Source organism: Phyllostomus hastatus, unplaced genomic scaffold (genome assembly GCF_019186645.2).
Source record: "Phyllostomus hastatus isolate PE091 unplaced genomic scaffold, TTU_PhHast_1.1 phas_contig_1, whole genome shotgun sequence".
Lineage (NCBI taxonomy): Eukaryota > Metazoa > Chordata > Mammalia > Chiroptera > Phyllostomidae > Phyllostomus > Phyllostomus hastatus.
The window spans coordinates 3,846,168-3,863,049 of record NW_025333498.1 but is presented as its reverse complement, the minus strand read 5'-3'; the positions used below and the strand labels follow the sequence as shown (position 1 = coordinate 3,863,049).

Below are 16,882 nucleotides of genomic sequence, written 5' to 3'. Positions count from 1 at the left end.
CCTTAGAGAGTAGGAGCCTTGGGAGGAAATACCTCAGTCTTCTTGTTCAGTGTGGTGGCCTCAACCCCTAGAACAGTGCCTGGCGCCACACTCAGAAAACACTTCTTAATGAATGGATACCTATTTTTAAGAAACTTACAGACTAGTCAGAAAAAACAGATGTGTTTAAAAGTAGTTAAAAGACAACACATAGAGTAGTAAGTTCCCCAGGGAAGATAGAGATTAAGTTTTATGAAATTCAGAATAGAGAAACTGGAGGAGTCTGGGGTTGCAGACAGTCCTGTGGGGCCCCTAGATTTAAATGTGCCAGAGTCGACTGGGCAGCAGGCAGACCTGGCAGTACAGCTTGAGGAAGCTGAGGAGAGAATTAGTGTGGATCTGCACTTGACAGAGTTAGTGGCCACATCAGAGGTTCTGTAAGAATCTGTGCGCTGAAGGGCTGGAAAGATAGGCTAAGGTCTCAATTGGAGGAGGGCTTGGAGTATCTAGTTCAAGGTCTTGGACTCTTAATTTGCAGGCAATGGGAAGCCACTGGTTATTTCTAAGTAGAATAGTGACATGATCAGAACCAAGCTTTTGGCTGTAATCAGGATGTGGCTGGATGGGAAGATTGCCACACAAGTATCAACGGGATTCTCAGTGCTGTCCAAGAGTTTATTCCCGGTTGGCTTCCTTTTTCATTTTCTACAGTGTTTATTCTACACTCTTCAAACCTCCTAACCTTATTCTCGGCTGATGATATCATGCTTGCTTCACAGAAATCTTTATCATCATCATCTTCTTCCTCCTCCTCATCATCCAAGCCCTCAATCTTAGTGTCTCACCCATCCCTACCCCTACATACACACCCTCCTGCCCACTGGGAGGTTGTCAAGTCCTGTCTCCCACTAATCCTACTTGCTCCACCTGTGCTCCAGAACCTGTTGCCTCCTATGCCCAGGAATCACCTTCCATCAAAACCGTTCCCTCTCATATGGTCAGCCTCTCATCCTCTCACTGTCTTGGGAGACCACCCTTTCTCCCTCCCTTTGTAGCTGCCTTGCCTGTGTTGTCCCCTACCATCATAGAGAGTGTCACTATCCACTAAGCTGCCTGGACACATTCCTGGACTTTTTAATTCTTGTTCTCCTCCTCTTACCTTGACATACATCCAACCAGACCTGTCATTGTGACTCATTGTATACCTCTACTCCGTTTACTTTTCCCATTTGCTACTCCTGCTTAACGCCACCAATATTTCTCGCCTGATTCCTGCCATCTCCTATCAGCTACATCTGGTCTTGATTGCTACTAGTCCATTGCACTCTAGCCAGAGTGATCATGTAAAGAGGCAAGTCTGATCACTGAATGCTTGTCTAGGGACCTTTAATGACTTGACTTGGCCGTCAGGAGAACATTGCGATGTCATGATGTGCCTCAGCTTCCCTCACCATCCTCAAGATGCTAGTTCTTACACCTGCTCCTTCCTGCTCGGCCCCTCCTTGCCTGCCTGACTTGCTGCTCTCCCTTTGTCCCTTTCCTTTGTGCATAGCACCATGACCTGTAGGATGTGTCCCCATAAACAATAATGTCCTGTTTGTGTGTCTCAGTCCCCCTGTCTCCCCAGACTGTAGGAGTTTGAGGGCAGGAGCTGCTGTGCCTCTAGGAGGGTTTATAAACCTTTACCTAATGAATACTTAGTGAGGACTTTAAAAGGGCAGATGATCGATGATGATGAAGAAGGAAAAGGCAGGAGAGCATGCATGAGCTAATAAAATTCACAAATTGCATTGTTGACTGAGTGCCATGTGATCCCATTTCTTTTCCCTTACCATTATTTCGAAAACAAAAAAGGGTTGAAGTAATTCTTTGGGAGAATTATCTACAAACCATCTCTCTGACTATTACTAAGGTAGAACATGAAACAAAACCAAAGACTGCTTCTTAGATCAACATGCCCTTTTCCAACACAAAACAGCTGTCAGGACTATTCTGTTATACTTGTTACTCTTTAACTAGGCAAGTATAAACCAATTCTTTTAAAATTATAGTATGAAACTCCATGTGTGCTTCTCTGTGTTTAATATACCATCTATAAAGTGTAATATGAACCTGGTTATGTATTGCTGTGTAATCTGGATCAAAGCCTGAGAGAGTAATACTGAGCAGTCTTTGATTCCAAGCTGGTCGCACCACATAATCATGTATTTGATTTGAGTAGATATAAAAACAATACTTTGAGTGTTCTGCTGTCCAGTATGTTTGGAGTTTCTAGCCATGGCTTAAACATATTTTGCCTATAAAAATAAAATAATTTATCTTCCCAACTATAAGAATACTTATATGCCTCAGTTTTATTGTTGAATTGAATACACACACCCTTCAGAATTTGAAACTTATCTGAAATGGAAAACTTACATGATGGATGAGAAGAGCTGTTCTTGAATTAGCAACGGGATATGTTCGTTTTGAGCTAATGGGGTATTTAATATGAATTATTCAGGGAGGCACATTGTTGTGCGTCATGGTTATGTAAACGGTGTCTTTCTTAATTACATTTAAACAAATGTGTAAAGAGCTTATACTTATGCTATTCTCTAACAAGATATGCTGACTGGATATTTTGAGGGGATCCTGAAAACTTACTAAGTCTTTCTTTGGCAGGGCAAATACATGGATATTGAATTTGATTTTAAAGGCGATCCACTGGGAGGAGTGATTAGTAACTGTGAGTATCTTATTTGAATCTTTTTAAAGAAGTTCAGAATAGGAAAACATGAATTTATAATATTTTATTTTATTTGGTACAAAACTTAATTAATTTATTTTTTTAAATGAAATGAATTTTAATGTCTAAAACTCCATACAACTATGTAGGCACTGCTGTCAGTTTTTAATTATAAGTGAATGTAGTGTAAACATTTTGTATTTGTGTTTAGGAACTTTTTTTTTGCCCATGATTCATTCATTCCTTCCTTCCTTCCTTCCTTCCTTCCTTCCTTCCTTCCTTTCTTCCCATGTTATTGTTGTTCAAGTGCAGTTGTCTCCATTTTCCTTCCACCACTCCCCCCCACCTATCCCCAGATCCCACCCTTGATTCTCCCCACCTTGCCTTTGTCCATGTGTCCTTTATACATGTTCCTTGATGATCCTTCACCTTTTTTCCCCCATTATCCTCCTTTCATCTCCCCACTCCCCTCTGGTTACTGTCAGTTTGTTCTTAATTTCAATGTCTCTGCTTACATTTTGCTTGCCTATTTGTTTGTTGATTAGGTTCCACTTGTAGGTGAGACCATATGGTATTTGTCCCTCACTGCCTGGCCTATTTCACTTAGCATAATACTCTCCAGTTCCATCTACACTGTCGTGAAGGATAAGAGCTCCTTCTTTCTTTCTTCTGTGTAGAATTCCACTGTGTAAATGTACCATAGTTTTATGATCCACTCATTTACTGATGGGCACTTAGGTTGTTTCTAGCACTTGGTAATTGTAAATTATGCTGCTGTGGACATTGGGGTGCATAGGTTCTTTTGAACTGGTGTTTTCAGGATTCTTAAGGTATAACCCCAGCAGTGGAATTGCTGGGTCAAAAGGCAGTTCCATTTTCAGTTTTCTGATGAAATTCCATACTGTTTTCCACAGTGACTGGCATGATAGTGCACATAGAAAACCCTCCAGACTCCACCAAAAAACTACTTGATCTCATAAGAATTTAGCTAAACAGCGGGATACGAAGTCAACATTCAGAAATCGGAGGCATTTTTGTACACCAACAATGAAATATCAGAAACATATCAGGAAAAATAACCCTTTTGATATAGTAACAAGAAAGATAAAGTATCTAGAAATAAACTTACCCAAGGAGGTAAAAGAATTGTACTCAGAAAACTATACAACCCTGAAGAAAGAAATTAAGGGAGACACAAACAAATGGCAACATATACCATGTTCATGATTTGGAAGAATTAACATCACTAACATGTCCGTACTACCCAAAGCAATTTATAGATTCAACACACTCCAACACACTCCCTATTAAAATACCAATGACCTATTTCACAGATATAGAACAGACATTTCACAAGTTTATATGGAACCACAAATGACCCTGAATAGCCACAACAATTTTGAGAAAGAAAAACAAAGTAGAAGGGATCACACTACCTGATGTGAAACTATATTTTAAGTCCACAGTAATCAAAACAGCCTGGTACTGGCATGAGAACAGGCACATAGATCAATGGAACAGAACAGAGAGCCCAGAAATAAACCCAAGTCTCTCTGGACAATTAATATTTGACAAAGGGCACAGAAGCATAAAATGGAGTAAAAATAACCTCTTCAACAAATGGTGTTGGGAGATCTAGACAGCTACATGCAAAAATGTAATATAATATTTTAGATACTTGGGTCTTTAAGGGATGGGTATAAGAATATATTTTCTTGCCCTGGCTGGTGTAGCTCAGTGGATTGAGCGCAGACTGCGAACCAAAGCATCGTAGGTTCGATTCCCAGTCAGGGCACATGCCTGGGTTGCAGGCCCCCAGCAACCGCACATTGATGTTTCTCTATCTCTCTCTTTCTCCCTCCCTTCCCTTTCTAGAAATAAATAAATAAAATCTTTAAAAATATATATATTTTTTCTTGAAATACCTATATGTTTCAGGTTGTCATATAATTTCTAAATCTTTTTTAAAGAATACGTAATCTTTACCTTTGAAAAACTTTTAGGAGTCTGCTAAAAATAAGTATTAATCCAACTGTATTTTGTATACTATAGGCCTTTAAGCCAATCCAGTAATAGAAAAGATCCTCCAGTTGTTATTTTCTCCAACAAAATTATTTTATGATTTAAAACGTAATTTAAATAGCTGATTTTCATTTAATAAATTGTTTGGGTAGCATTTACCTAACATAATGAGTGGGCCTGTACTTCAGGTTTTATCATGAGACATTTTTGGCTTCCCATTTATGTGAGTCATTGAAATGTGACAGACCCATTAGGTAGAAATACAAATTCATTAGCCTCCTTTAGTTATGATCTGTGACTGTAGAAGTGAAACATTCTGCCAAAGGTGAAAAAACAAACAATGTCAGGTAAGGTTTGCTTAACAGCCCCAGGTCCAGAGTTGTGTAAAGTGGCCGTAATGGTCAGTATCTGTTGTAGACATGGCTGGCCGTGCCATCAGTGAGGAGTAGCTGCGGCTCATGTTGACTTTGTAGTTGGTAAGTTTGAAAAATTTAAGATGGTGACTCGGAGTTTGGGTACCTCCTGTTGGAGCCATGGCCTGTTGTCCTCCTGAACTCTGTTTTTTTTAGGGCCACACTGTTGAACCTCCCACGGTCCCTGTCTCCTCACCATCCTATGGTGCTATTGGAATTGCTAGAATGAACATACACTGGGGAAAATATGACCTATTGACTCAGGTATCCAAAGCAATGCTCATTAGATTTATTAGAGCTCTGGCATGCATTCCTTCTTCAAATGAACTTTTACGCCAAACCCCACACGTGAAACAGGTGAAACAAGATCTGATCTGGTTGAACCAGAGATGGGTTGTGGGAACCCCCTAGACCCTGAAGTGACCCCTGAAATCTTCCTGATGAGCTCTAGCACCAGAGGAATGTCACTTGAAAGTTAGTTTTTAAGTAATTTTGGCAAACTATGCAGCTGATTAAAAAAAATTAAATTACTATTCATAGGGCTCAAGTTTCTTCATGTTTGAATCAATGGGATTGAATGAAATGAATTTCATGGTTCTTCCCACTTCTTCCATTTTGTAGTTTTTAAATAGTTTAATTTTCCATTTTGGTTTGCCTGACTACATAATATGCATGTGCCATGAAATGGGATTATCCATATTTGCAAAAATGGACAGTTACGAATGAAACATCTTGAATAGTAAGTTGTAATGTGAAATGACATTGGCCAGGATAGTGCTACTTAGGTTAAATGGTTTTCTGTGCCAAGTAGGGAAGCAAAAGTACTTTTGCAGACCACACGTGGTGCCAAAGTCAAATGATTCTCACCCTGCTGGGCTCATAGGCGCGCTCGCTTCACAGTCTGGGTGCGGGGCTGTGGAGAGCTGTGCAGGGAGAGGGCGGCCCCAGTTTTACAGCCACCAGTGGAAGGCATGATTACATTTTATTCTGAAAGATGTTCATAAATTTTTAGCATTTACTTTGTACAGCACAAATTGACTCTAGTTATTAATTTAGTAACATGCCATTTTTTGAAATGAGGGTAAGTTTGCTGCTTTCACTAAAGAACTTCTGTCTAAACATTCTGAAATGATTGATTCGATATTACTTTTGAAGAGTCTAGGAAAATATTTAAGGATTACTTTATTATAAGTATTAGAAAATAATGTGGGTTTTCCATTCTAAAGTTTCAGTTCCAAACAGAAATGCCTTCCTGCCCTCTGATTCTTACAGTATCCATGGAGAATAAATATTAAACACTCGGTTCTTTTCCAGTTAAGGTTACTGTATTATCTTGAGTGGATTTCATTTGATGTTTGTTACTATTTGTTCCCCCAGTGAAATTATACTGAAATTTGTGGTAGTGGGAACATCCTGGTATTTTAGAGTGGCCTTTGCTTTGGTGAGAAGGCAACACGCTAGTGGAGAGAGCAGGAAATTTCACTCCGCACAGAGGACTGACTCAGAGGTGGTCACTGGCAGTTCTGTCTGCTGGCTTAAGGGAGGGGGTGTAAAGCAGTGGGGAAGTCCACTCTTGCTCTCTTCAAACGTAGCTCCTTCTAACCTTGAAAAGAAGTCAAGATTTGCCATTTTGTAGAAGTATATTTTCCCTCCTTTTCCAGCAGCTACCTAGTAAAGTACAGATTGTTGGCTATAATTATTACCCTGAAAAAGTCACAAGATCACTCAAACCAGTTGTGTAACCAGAAAGTAGAAAAGAAAGCCCAATAAGTTGGTCTTTTTCTAAAACAGGGGTGCGGTAAAACTTGCCTTGAGCTCACTTGGAAGCTAATAATATCTCCGAGGGTAGTATCATCACGAGAGAGATGTTTAAAAAATAGAAAATGGCAAACATTTGCTTTATTTGAGAAGATAAAATATGGAAAGCACATCCAGATGTTTGGTTGATGTGAGATAATGTTTTCCCTACTCTGTTATTGCTTGTTGGTCTCATAAAATTCATACATTTGTGTGTGGGTATTTTGGATCTAGTGTTATACACTAGGAACTCGTGGAAACCCGCTGTTTTTATTAATAGTCACAGGCACTTTTTTATAGCTGTGCCACTTGAGGGCAATTTAGACAGCAGAAAATGTGGTACAAGTCTCAAGGGCTTTTATCTGCTAAAAGTAGAATAGCACGGAGCACTGCATATGCTGTGAAAAGACTCATGATTTCAGGTGTGCTCGTACCTACACAAGCTGTAAGGACAGGGCATACGGCTGTCTTGTTGGCGGTGGTACACCAAGAGCCTAATGGAATACCTGGCACGCAGCAGATGCTCAGTAAATGCTGGAGATGAAGATGGACTTGGTTAAATATTGGCAGACCCACCTTTTTCTGAATCATTATTGCGGGCATATCTGTGAGCGTATTTATACAGCTGTTACTGGTTTTTCATGTGGTTTCCAACATCTAACCAAAAAGACCGCAAGTTACTTAATTCTCTGTGCCTGCATTTGTCATCTTTGAAATGGGATAATAATAATAGATCTCATAAGGTTGTGTTGGGGTATAAATTATTTGTTAACATCTAAAGCACTTGTAACAGTGCCTGGTACATAGTAAGCATTCAATAAATATTTGCTTTTTTATTATTGTTATATTCTTATTTTTTTTTTATTGTCTGTAGCCCCTAGCCAAATATATGCTTTATAAGAACAGAGACTTTTTTGTTTGGTTCATTGTTGAATGACAGCAACAAAAATAGTGTCTGGCACTTAATATATATTTTTTGAATCAATTAATGATCACAGAATGACATAGTATATACAATTAGTACAACTATGACACAGAAAAATTTATTGAGAAATAAGGCTTCTGCTTTATTGAGTAATTTGATCTGAATTAAAATATTTTATTTTTTTTTAAAAATAAACTTTTTAAAAAGTATTTTTTTAATTTTTACTTTTTATTCTATTATCGTTGTCCCAATGTAAACAAACAAACAAACAAAACACCTTTATTGAGGTATAATTGACATGCAACACTGTATTAGTTTCAGGTATACAGCATAATGATGCTTCAGTATTTGTGTGTGTTGCTAAACGATCACCACAATAAGTACTGGAGTGGAGGTGGAGGGAGGGGAAGATGGTAATGTCATGGATTGCGGCTGGTTTACGTCGCTCAGCGGCAGTGACCTGCGGGTAGATGGGGCTCTGCCTGAGAGCTGGGCTGCGAGGGAGCCCTGTGGTGAGCATGCACATCTGCGCCCTTTCACTGCGATACACGTGCACAGTGAACGATTTGCAGGAAGACACTTGCCCCCATCTCTTTTACTTGATAATCTGTCAATAGCGCAACTTCTTAATTGTCAATCTTGAGGGCTATGTTGCCTATTTCCAGAAAAGTATAAGAGTTCATTTTAGAATATCTATCCCAAAATGTGAGCAAGCATAAATTCCTGGAGAGAGTTCTCTGCTGAAACTACCACCAGTTATGCCCAGTAAACACACTGGTTATTTGACACTTTTTCTTTAGGGGTGGTTATCTAAGACGGCAGAGACAAAGGGAGATAAACTGTAGTTACCTAGGTGGTAGGCTCACGATCATTGCTAATGTATCATTTTGCCTTGATGAAGGGGCGTAAGAGGACTGGAGGAGCCTAAATGCCACTCAAACACTATATTCCATCGTGTCTGTCTTGGAGTAATTGCAGAGGAGCCCAGGGAGCTCTGGGGGTCGGTCAGTTCCTGTCACAGCGCTCATTGTCACTCTGGTCTTACTGGCAAAACAAAGACCAAGCCGATTCTTCCTTAAGCCTTTTTTTTTGCTAGGTGGATTTCTTTTTATTTATAATAAATATCAGCAATGTCAAGATACGTCAATTCTATTATTGTACCACAATAAGATGATTAAATCACTTTTCTATGGAGCATTTGCCTATTTGAAATTCTTCTTTTTCTCATGGTCATAATTAGGAATAAGAATAACTGTAGATTTTTAAGTCTATATCAAGTAATTTAAACTATAGAAAGATTAAGGGTAAGGTTTTAAAAAAATTGTTGACACTATTATAGATGTCCCCCATTTTACCTCCCTTTGCTTACCTCTACTCAGCCCCTGCCCCCCGCCACTTCCCTCTGGCCATCACCACACTAGTGTCTGTGTCCGTGGGTTCTGCATGTGATTCTTTGGCTGATCCCTCCCCTTTTTTTCATCCAGTGCCCCCCACCACCCTCCCTTCTGAGACCTGTCAGCCTGTTCGATGTATCCATGCCTCTGTTCCATTTTATGCTAGGTGGATTTCTAGCATAAATTGGAATCGTTAGATTCCACATACAAGTGAGATCTTTCTAAAGTCTTAATCAAGAACTTGGACCATTTCTTTTTTTCAAAAAGGAAGATTTTACTATAATAAAGAAACTCTGACCATACTATCTAATTCTTTACTGTTATATTCCACACTAATGTGTTTTCTTTTTTTTTTTCCTTCCAAACCCCTACTTGTCCTTGTATTCCTTTGCTTATTAAAAGACTCCCATTTCAGCAGGTGCAGACATGCACATTTGACTTTTTTCATATCTTGAATATGTTGTGGACTAGTTGGTACTTAGTCAAAACTAAGAAAACCCCTAAGATGGCCTGGCTCTGCGAATACATAGTCAGATGGCAGCAGCTTGGTGGGGTAGGTGGGGGAGTTCTAATCCCAGACATTTTCTGTCTCCACCCACTCATTTTCCCTCTTTAGAATGGCTTAATAGCTTTACCTCTTCCCTTAAAACTTAAATTTATTTCAAATTTAATTTAAACATATATCTTAAGAGGAAAATATGGCTGCATTGGAATACAACCCACTTATCTGCCGATTCTGCATCCATGAAACTAACCAACCAAGGATCGAAAACAGTATTTTCATTTCAAAGTTGGGCATTCGCTGATATATGAGACTGACTGCATGCTTTGTATCCCACTGGTATATTAGGGATGTGAGCCTCAGGATTTGGGTATCTGTGGGGTCCTGAAACCAATACCCCACAGAAACGGAGGGACAACTGCACATGAAGACCTTCATACTCCTTCCTCTGCTAGATGTTTGGTGTGTCTTGCTCTGTATGAGACTGAGCACAGGCCCCATCTGTGGTGGCAGAAGTATTTAAACAAAAGAGAAGGCTGTGCCAGTGTTTTGGTTGGACTTAATTTCTTTGTTTTTGGCTTAATTCCTTTATAGTGAATTGAATTTATGCTTTGTACTTTGAGTAATTATTTGACATGGCTTTATGTTCTTAGATTATGTTGGTACCTGTACATTAAAAAAAGAAAAATAGAGTAGGGAATGGTTTTAAGCATCAGTGAATTAGTTTTGGGCAGACATTTTCCTGATTGCTTTTCTACCTAGAAGCTTGTAAGTTTTGAGAAAAATCATGAAGATAGAGGGTCTGGAGTAGAATAAGCATTTTAGATGCTAAAACCTTCAACTGCTTTGATTGTATGATTGAATTGCTTAGATGAAATTACATTGTTTATGTAGAGTACACATTTTCACATATTTTCACATATTTATGGAGTTTTTATTCCTTTTGTTGGAGAATTATAAGGAGCATAATAAGCATAATACCTTAGCCACCTAAAGTGTCAAATTCTGGCTCTATCGCTTAGTAACAGTGGGACGTGAGCCTCATTTTCTCATCTGTAAGATAGGGGTTATAAAACCAACTTCAGAGGAGGTGTTCGGGGTCGAGTGTGATAACAAATGAAAAGCACCAAATGCACAGAGAAAGGTCAGTGAAAGTTCCCTTCCTGCTTCCTCTTTGCACCCTTCCTTTTAAGCACACATTGCAATGTGTTTCATATTTGAATATGATAATAATCACTGATCATATCAGTGTGAGTGGTTCAAGAAGTACATCGGCCAATATTCCTTTCCACACTCTGCACAAGGGCATATCATTCTTTAACTTGGTGGCTCTTATCTGCTGAATCTTAAAGCCATTGCCATTACTATACTATACTATGAGCATTTGTTCAAAAAGTGCCAAACATCAGGTTGGCCAGGGTGGTGGATGGCCAGTGTGGCCCCATCATGTGCTTCGAAGGTACTAGTTTGTGTCTTGAAGTGCCACAGTTGACTTGTTGGAATGTGATTGGATACGTGGCGTCAAGCGATTGTTTGTTATTATTATTAAGGTGTCACTGTTAGGTGGGCTAATCCTTCTGAGGCCTGGTAGGGTTCTTAGCATCCTGGGAAGAACCTGGGGTTTGTGGACTCTGACAGGTGAAGGCTACCTGGTCACTCTGCCCTCCCCTTGCCCCTCGAGCTCTCTCCTGAGGCCTTGGCATCCTACGTTGGAGAGAACTGCTGCGATTGGTTTGGGAGGCAGGAGCAGTAGCATGGGGAGTCTTGTAGGCCAAGAGAAAGAAGGTCTTCATGTTTGCGGCAGTCCTGGGCTCGTTTCCAAAGAGTTCCTGGCACATAGTGGGTGAGCAGTAAGTGAGTTGATTGAAGGAATTTGTGCATGAATGGGTGAAGTAAACTGTAGCATTTGTTTCTATTTTTCATGCAATCGAGTTACTTTCTTCTAGGCTTGAGGACTTTTCTATAAGGATTGGCTTCTCAATGAAGAATCTGCCCACGCCTGTGGGTGGGTTCTCTCTTGTAAAACTCTGTTTGTGCTCTTAGGACCCCGTGTGCTCTGGGCCACGTGATAAGTAAAATCAAACTGCACTTTTATCCTTACCTGCTTATTCCGTTGTCGGTCTGCATGTCAGGATTTACCTGCTAATTAATTGAAATAGCCAGTCCTTTCAGCAGATGAATATTACATAATCTTGCTTTTCCAAATTTTGTCTCACATGTGCTTTCAATTTCTGTTTTCTTTCTTTTTGCTAAATAGGAAGTGATCAGTATTTGGGGGCATTGGCAGTCATCCAGGGCAAATGAGAACTGGAGATGAAAATTAAAAAACTCCACAGCATCCTGTTCCTAATAATTCTTGTATCTACATACTTTATTTCTCTTTCAGTCCATTTAATTTTATGTTTCCTTGCAACCTGTCTCCATTCTTACAAATGACTGCATGTGTTTGGAGTCCCTAGAACTTCGAGTTCATCACATCTGCACTTGAACTCTGCCTAGGCTCCCATCAGATGCTGGTGTGGATTCCAGAAATGCAAACTGAGAAGTTCAGTGACCATTTCCGGAGAAACTGCACATCTCTTCTCCCTGATGTATTTTTTGGATAATGTTCAAATTTGAGTCTGACTGGAAATCCAATGTGTTTGTTCTCTAAAATCAGTCCTGAGTAATGGGATCACTAATTCAGAATTTTATAGCTAAATTCGGCCTTTGCCGGAGAATCCAGACTGGCTTTTATGTCACTGGTCAGTGAAAAGCAGGACTCCGGGCAGAAATATGCTCTGCTATTGCACGCTGCCATCTCCTAGGTGCCGACTGCCACCACGGCGCCTTTCTGGTCTGCTGGGCTTTCTTTCTTTGTTTTCTTTCTCTTATTCTTCTCTCTTTTTTCTGTTCCTACCTTTCCCTCCCCTTAACTCTCCTTACTTTCCCCTCTCTCCCTTTCTGGGTGAAAGTTTGAAAGCTTTCAAATTTATGGGATGAAAAATGATCAATGAGCGTATACTGTCAAATAACACTGAGTCCCATGAAATGAGAACCACTCTAATTCTCTAAGACTTCAAGATACCAAGACAATCTGCTTCACTTAGCCCAGGTATCAGGGCATGGGGAGAGAAGATGGGGCTGCATTTAGGGCACATGGCCTGGTTTCTGATTTCATTTAAACTCCTGTACCCCACATTTTTCGCCTGTTAAATAATACCTTCTGAGAGGGTGAGGAGGATTCAGTGAGCTAAGTCTATAAAGCACACAGTAAGTTCTCAAAAATATTAACTTATTATCATAATTACCAAGTGGATTTGTAAAGCTACCTTTCATTGCTTGATTTGGTTTGTAATGCTACATTTTGAAGAATTTAATGTCATCAGAAATTATATAAAGTTAAGAGACTATCAGTATGAAACTATATTGTATTTAATCAGGTTGTTGAATGTAGTGTTGAACTTATTTTGCTCACTGTCATTTAAAAAGACCTTGGTTTGTGTAATTTGGTGATTTTAGTTAGAGTCGAGCTTCTTCTTGAAGGTAGAGCTGAAAATGTGGCTTCTATTACTACTTCATTAATATAAACCAGAAAAAAAAAGTAAAAGGGGGAAAAGAGAGGCCCAGTGGATTTAAGAGCAAAACTAATACTGCACTATGATTTGATTCTTTTCCTCTTTAGATCTTTTAGAGAAATCTCGAGTTGTTAAGCAGCCAAGGGGTGAAAGAAACTTCCATGTGTTCTATCAGCTGCTCTCGGGTGCCTCTGAAGAGCTTCTCAGTAAGTCCCTGTCTCTGTGCATTAATTTTTAACTGTCACAGCATTCTTTTTAAAAGTGTCCCATATGCTTTTCCCCTTTCTTCTTAAAATTTCCCCTGACTCTGGCTGAAATGAAGAACACAGTATAATTGGTTTGATTATAACCCAGCATTTGTTTGATTCATGTCCCCATACTTCCCCAGACACTGCACCCTCTGTCTCATACAGTTTACTGAAAGAGCTATGTATTGGGTGAGGGGCTAAGTATAAAGTAAAAAAAAAAAGGAAGAATATAATTATTCCACTTGGGGAGAGGAAATTAACAGGGAGCAGTAAATGCGTTCAGTTATTTTAAAAAATTGTTCATTGAAGATTTAAAAATAGTGAGAAGACATTTGCAATTGGTACTGGAGTTAAAAATACCACCTTTGGATATTTTAGAGAATTAATATAAGTGCATAAATATAGAATCCAATAGCAACAGCCAAGTAGTGAAAAGCTTTAAACGAAAAGTCCAGACAAGAAGAGCTTTGGCAAGTTGACAACACCGGGGGAAAAATGCCCCTCACTGATAATCAACAAGGGACTTTGAAACAACTCTGAAGTATTCACTATCCATCCATTAGGGGAAATTATTAAAAAGGATAAAAGTGGCCAAGTTGTCAGGCACGGACTACTACCTAGAGCTTGTGGGTGTCACTTCTGAGGAAGGATGTCTCCCTTGGGACTAATTAGGAACCCAGAGTAAGCTGTAAAATGGTCAGAGCCCAACTGCTGAGACACGCCCCTCTGGGGACCATTTCCCCATGGAGTAATTGAAAAGAACCCCCAAAATGTTTTGTATGAAGACATTTGTCACTGCCCTATATTTGTTGCGATAAACTGGCAAGAACCCAAATGTGCAGTGTTGGCAGAATCACTAGGCAGACATCGTGTTATAATCAAATAGTACATTGAAGATATTCCGTAAGAATATGGAAAGGGTCCCACCCATTAAGGATAAATGTAAAAAAGCAGGGGTTGAAATATGAACTGCAGTGATAGAAATGATTTTTTTAAAATGCTATTATTGGTATTTGAACATCAGTTTTCATTCTGTTGATTTAATACACAGTGTGAAAGTCGTTTTATCTGAAGGGATAAAGAAATGAGATATTAAAGACGATTAGAGTTATTGAAGTAACTTACCAATTTGTGTGTGTGATTTAACAGATAAGCTTAAGCTCGAGCGGGATTTCAGCAGATATAACTACTTGAGTCTGGACTCTGCCAGAGTTAATGGAGTGGATGATGCAGCAAATTTCAGAACTGTTAGGGTAAGATGTAACCTTCTTACTACGTTTTAAAATGGGTAGCACTTTATTGTTCAATCAGAATTGGTAGCAAATATGAGTTTTCTTTAATATGTAACTCATGCTCCCTAAAGTTTTAGAATTATAGAAGAAGTTATTGTATTTTTATTAGTTTGATCTTTTTACTAGCTCCAAAATCATACCGTTTTGTGAAGGCCATGCTTTAATGAAGCATGCAATTTAACTGTTTATAAAAGGTAATTTTCTTATATTATTTTGGAGCTTGACTTTTAAAGTTGTACTGAAGTTCTGAATAGTTGATTTTCCAGTGTGAAAATTTGACTTAACATGTGCTACCATCATGTTAAGTCAAAACTGTTTTTGAGGCAGAAAGTTATGTTTTTATACAGTTTTTGAAAAATTGTGAATACACCAGAACAATTCACATTTAGAAAAATTATTTATTTTCTGTTGTGTGTTTTATGTTTATGTGGCACTTTGAGAATTACTCCTGTTAGGGCATGATATGGTAACTGATACTTCCCTATGAGACAGCTGAGGTGGTGGGGAGGAGGGGGAGGGGGAGGAGGTCAGATTGTAGATGAAACAAGGTTGGCATCAGTTCATCTTCGAGGGTGAGTGAAAAATGACTTGAGATTCTTTTCCTGCTGTCTCTACTTTTGCATATGTTTGAAATTCTGGGTTGCCTAGTCATAAATAGACAAATAAATTGAGCTTTTCTCAAAAAGAAAGCATTTCTTGGAGTATGTCATTTTTTAAAAATAGCATGAATAGCCTCATATGGGAGGTCTGTTGCTTCCTGGACACAGTTCTGAGACTTGGCTTCTAGACCAGCTCTGTAAGTACTTTGCCTGGCAAATCATTGGCACTCAAAAATTTGTGAGTGAATGATGTTCCTTGTTACCCCATAGTTCCTTGGATCAGGTTTGCAAACTTCACCTTTGCAAACCACAGTTTTTCTCATATGTAAACTACATGAGGAGGCTTTTTCGTAGAGGGTTATGAAAGCTTTTCATTTGGTTTTATTCCTAGCAGTAGAACCCCAGTACAAATACAGGTATCTTTTTATATGTACACACACAAACTGGGAGTGGGAACCCAAGGCTCAGCTCTCAGTTCTTCCTCTTTACACCCCTCCCCACCTTTGCCACAGCCCATGAAGGACCCAAGGGCTCCCAGAACCACAGCTTGAACAAGATAAAGCCCCACATGGGTGTTGGATCAGTTTATTCTGGGACACTTTGCCGATTTGTTGTTTCAACAATAATAAAGAACAACAAAGAAATCAGATATTTCTCCCCCCAGAATGCCATGCAGATTGTGGGTTTCATGGATCACGAGGCCGAGTCAGTCTTGGAGGTGGTAGCTGCGGTGTTGAAACTGGGGAACATCGAGTTCAAGCCGGAATCTCGAGTGAATGGTTTAGATGAAAGCAAAATCAAAGATAAAAATGGTAAGTCAGTGGAGAATCAGCTTTGTTTAGCACACTTTTTTGAGTTGCTGCCCAACTTTAATCTAGAAAGTAAAGCTTGCTTTCAGTTGGTTAAAAAAAGCTTTCTAGAAACAGTGAGCAGAAACAGTTATAGCTAAGTTTTAAGTCTTGATTTTATACATTTTATACTGTTTGGGTTAAATGTGTTTTAGAAAGAACACCCTAAGCCTTGAAAATGATCGTTAGCAGCACAAACGCAGTGACTTTTTGTGTCCATTCTCCCCACCAGAGTTAAAGGAAATCTGTGAGTTGACCGGCATTGATCAGTCTGTTCTAGAGCGAGCATTCAGTTTCCGGACAGTTGAGGCCAAGCAGGAGAAAGTTTCGACTACACTGAACGTGGCTCAGGTGGGTGAAACAGAGCATCCAGAAGTGAGTTTTAAAAGTTTTTGATAGTTTTATATAAGTGGAAACAAATTTTATCTTGCAGGCTGTTATCTTAACTGACAAACTATATCCCAGGCATCATTCTAGATACTGGGTGCACGAAAGGAAACTGAGTAAATAGAGATCCCTGCCCTCATGGAGCTTAAAATTTTGGCAGGAAGAGCCGGGTGATAGGCAATATACCCAGA

The 16,882-nt window shown here is 39.3% G+C and overlaps 1 protein-coding gene across 5 annotated transcripts in view; it reads left to right on the top strand.

Moving 5' to 3' along the window:
- MYO1B (myosin IB) overlaps nt 1-16,882 on the top strand; it is a 165,463-nt gene that overhangs the window by 96,094 nt on the left and 52,487 nt on the right. For all 5 annotated transcript variants that reach the window (XM_045859193.1, XM_045859359.1, XM_045859445.1 and 2 more), the window contains 5 exons: nt 2,644-2,707; nt 13,425-13,523; nt 14,715-14,818; nt 16,121-16,268; nt 16,537-16,655. In XM_045859193.1, the coding sequence (XP_045715149.1) occupies nt 2,644-2,707; nt 13,425-13,523; nt 14,715-14,818; nt 16,121-16,268; nt 16,537-16,655 (534 nt within the window). The remainder of the gene's footprint in view (nt 1-2,643; nt 2,708-13,424; nt 13,524-14,714; nt 14,819-16,120; nt 16,269-16,536; nt 16,656-16,882) is intronic.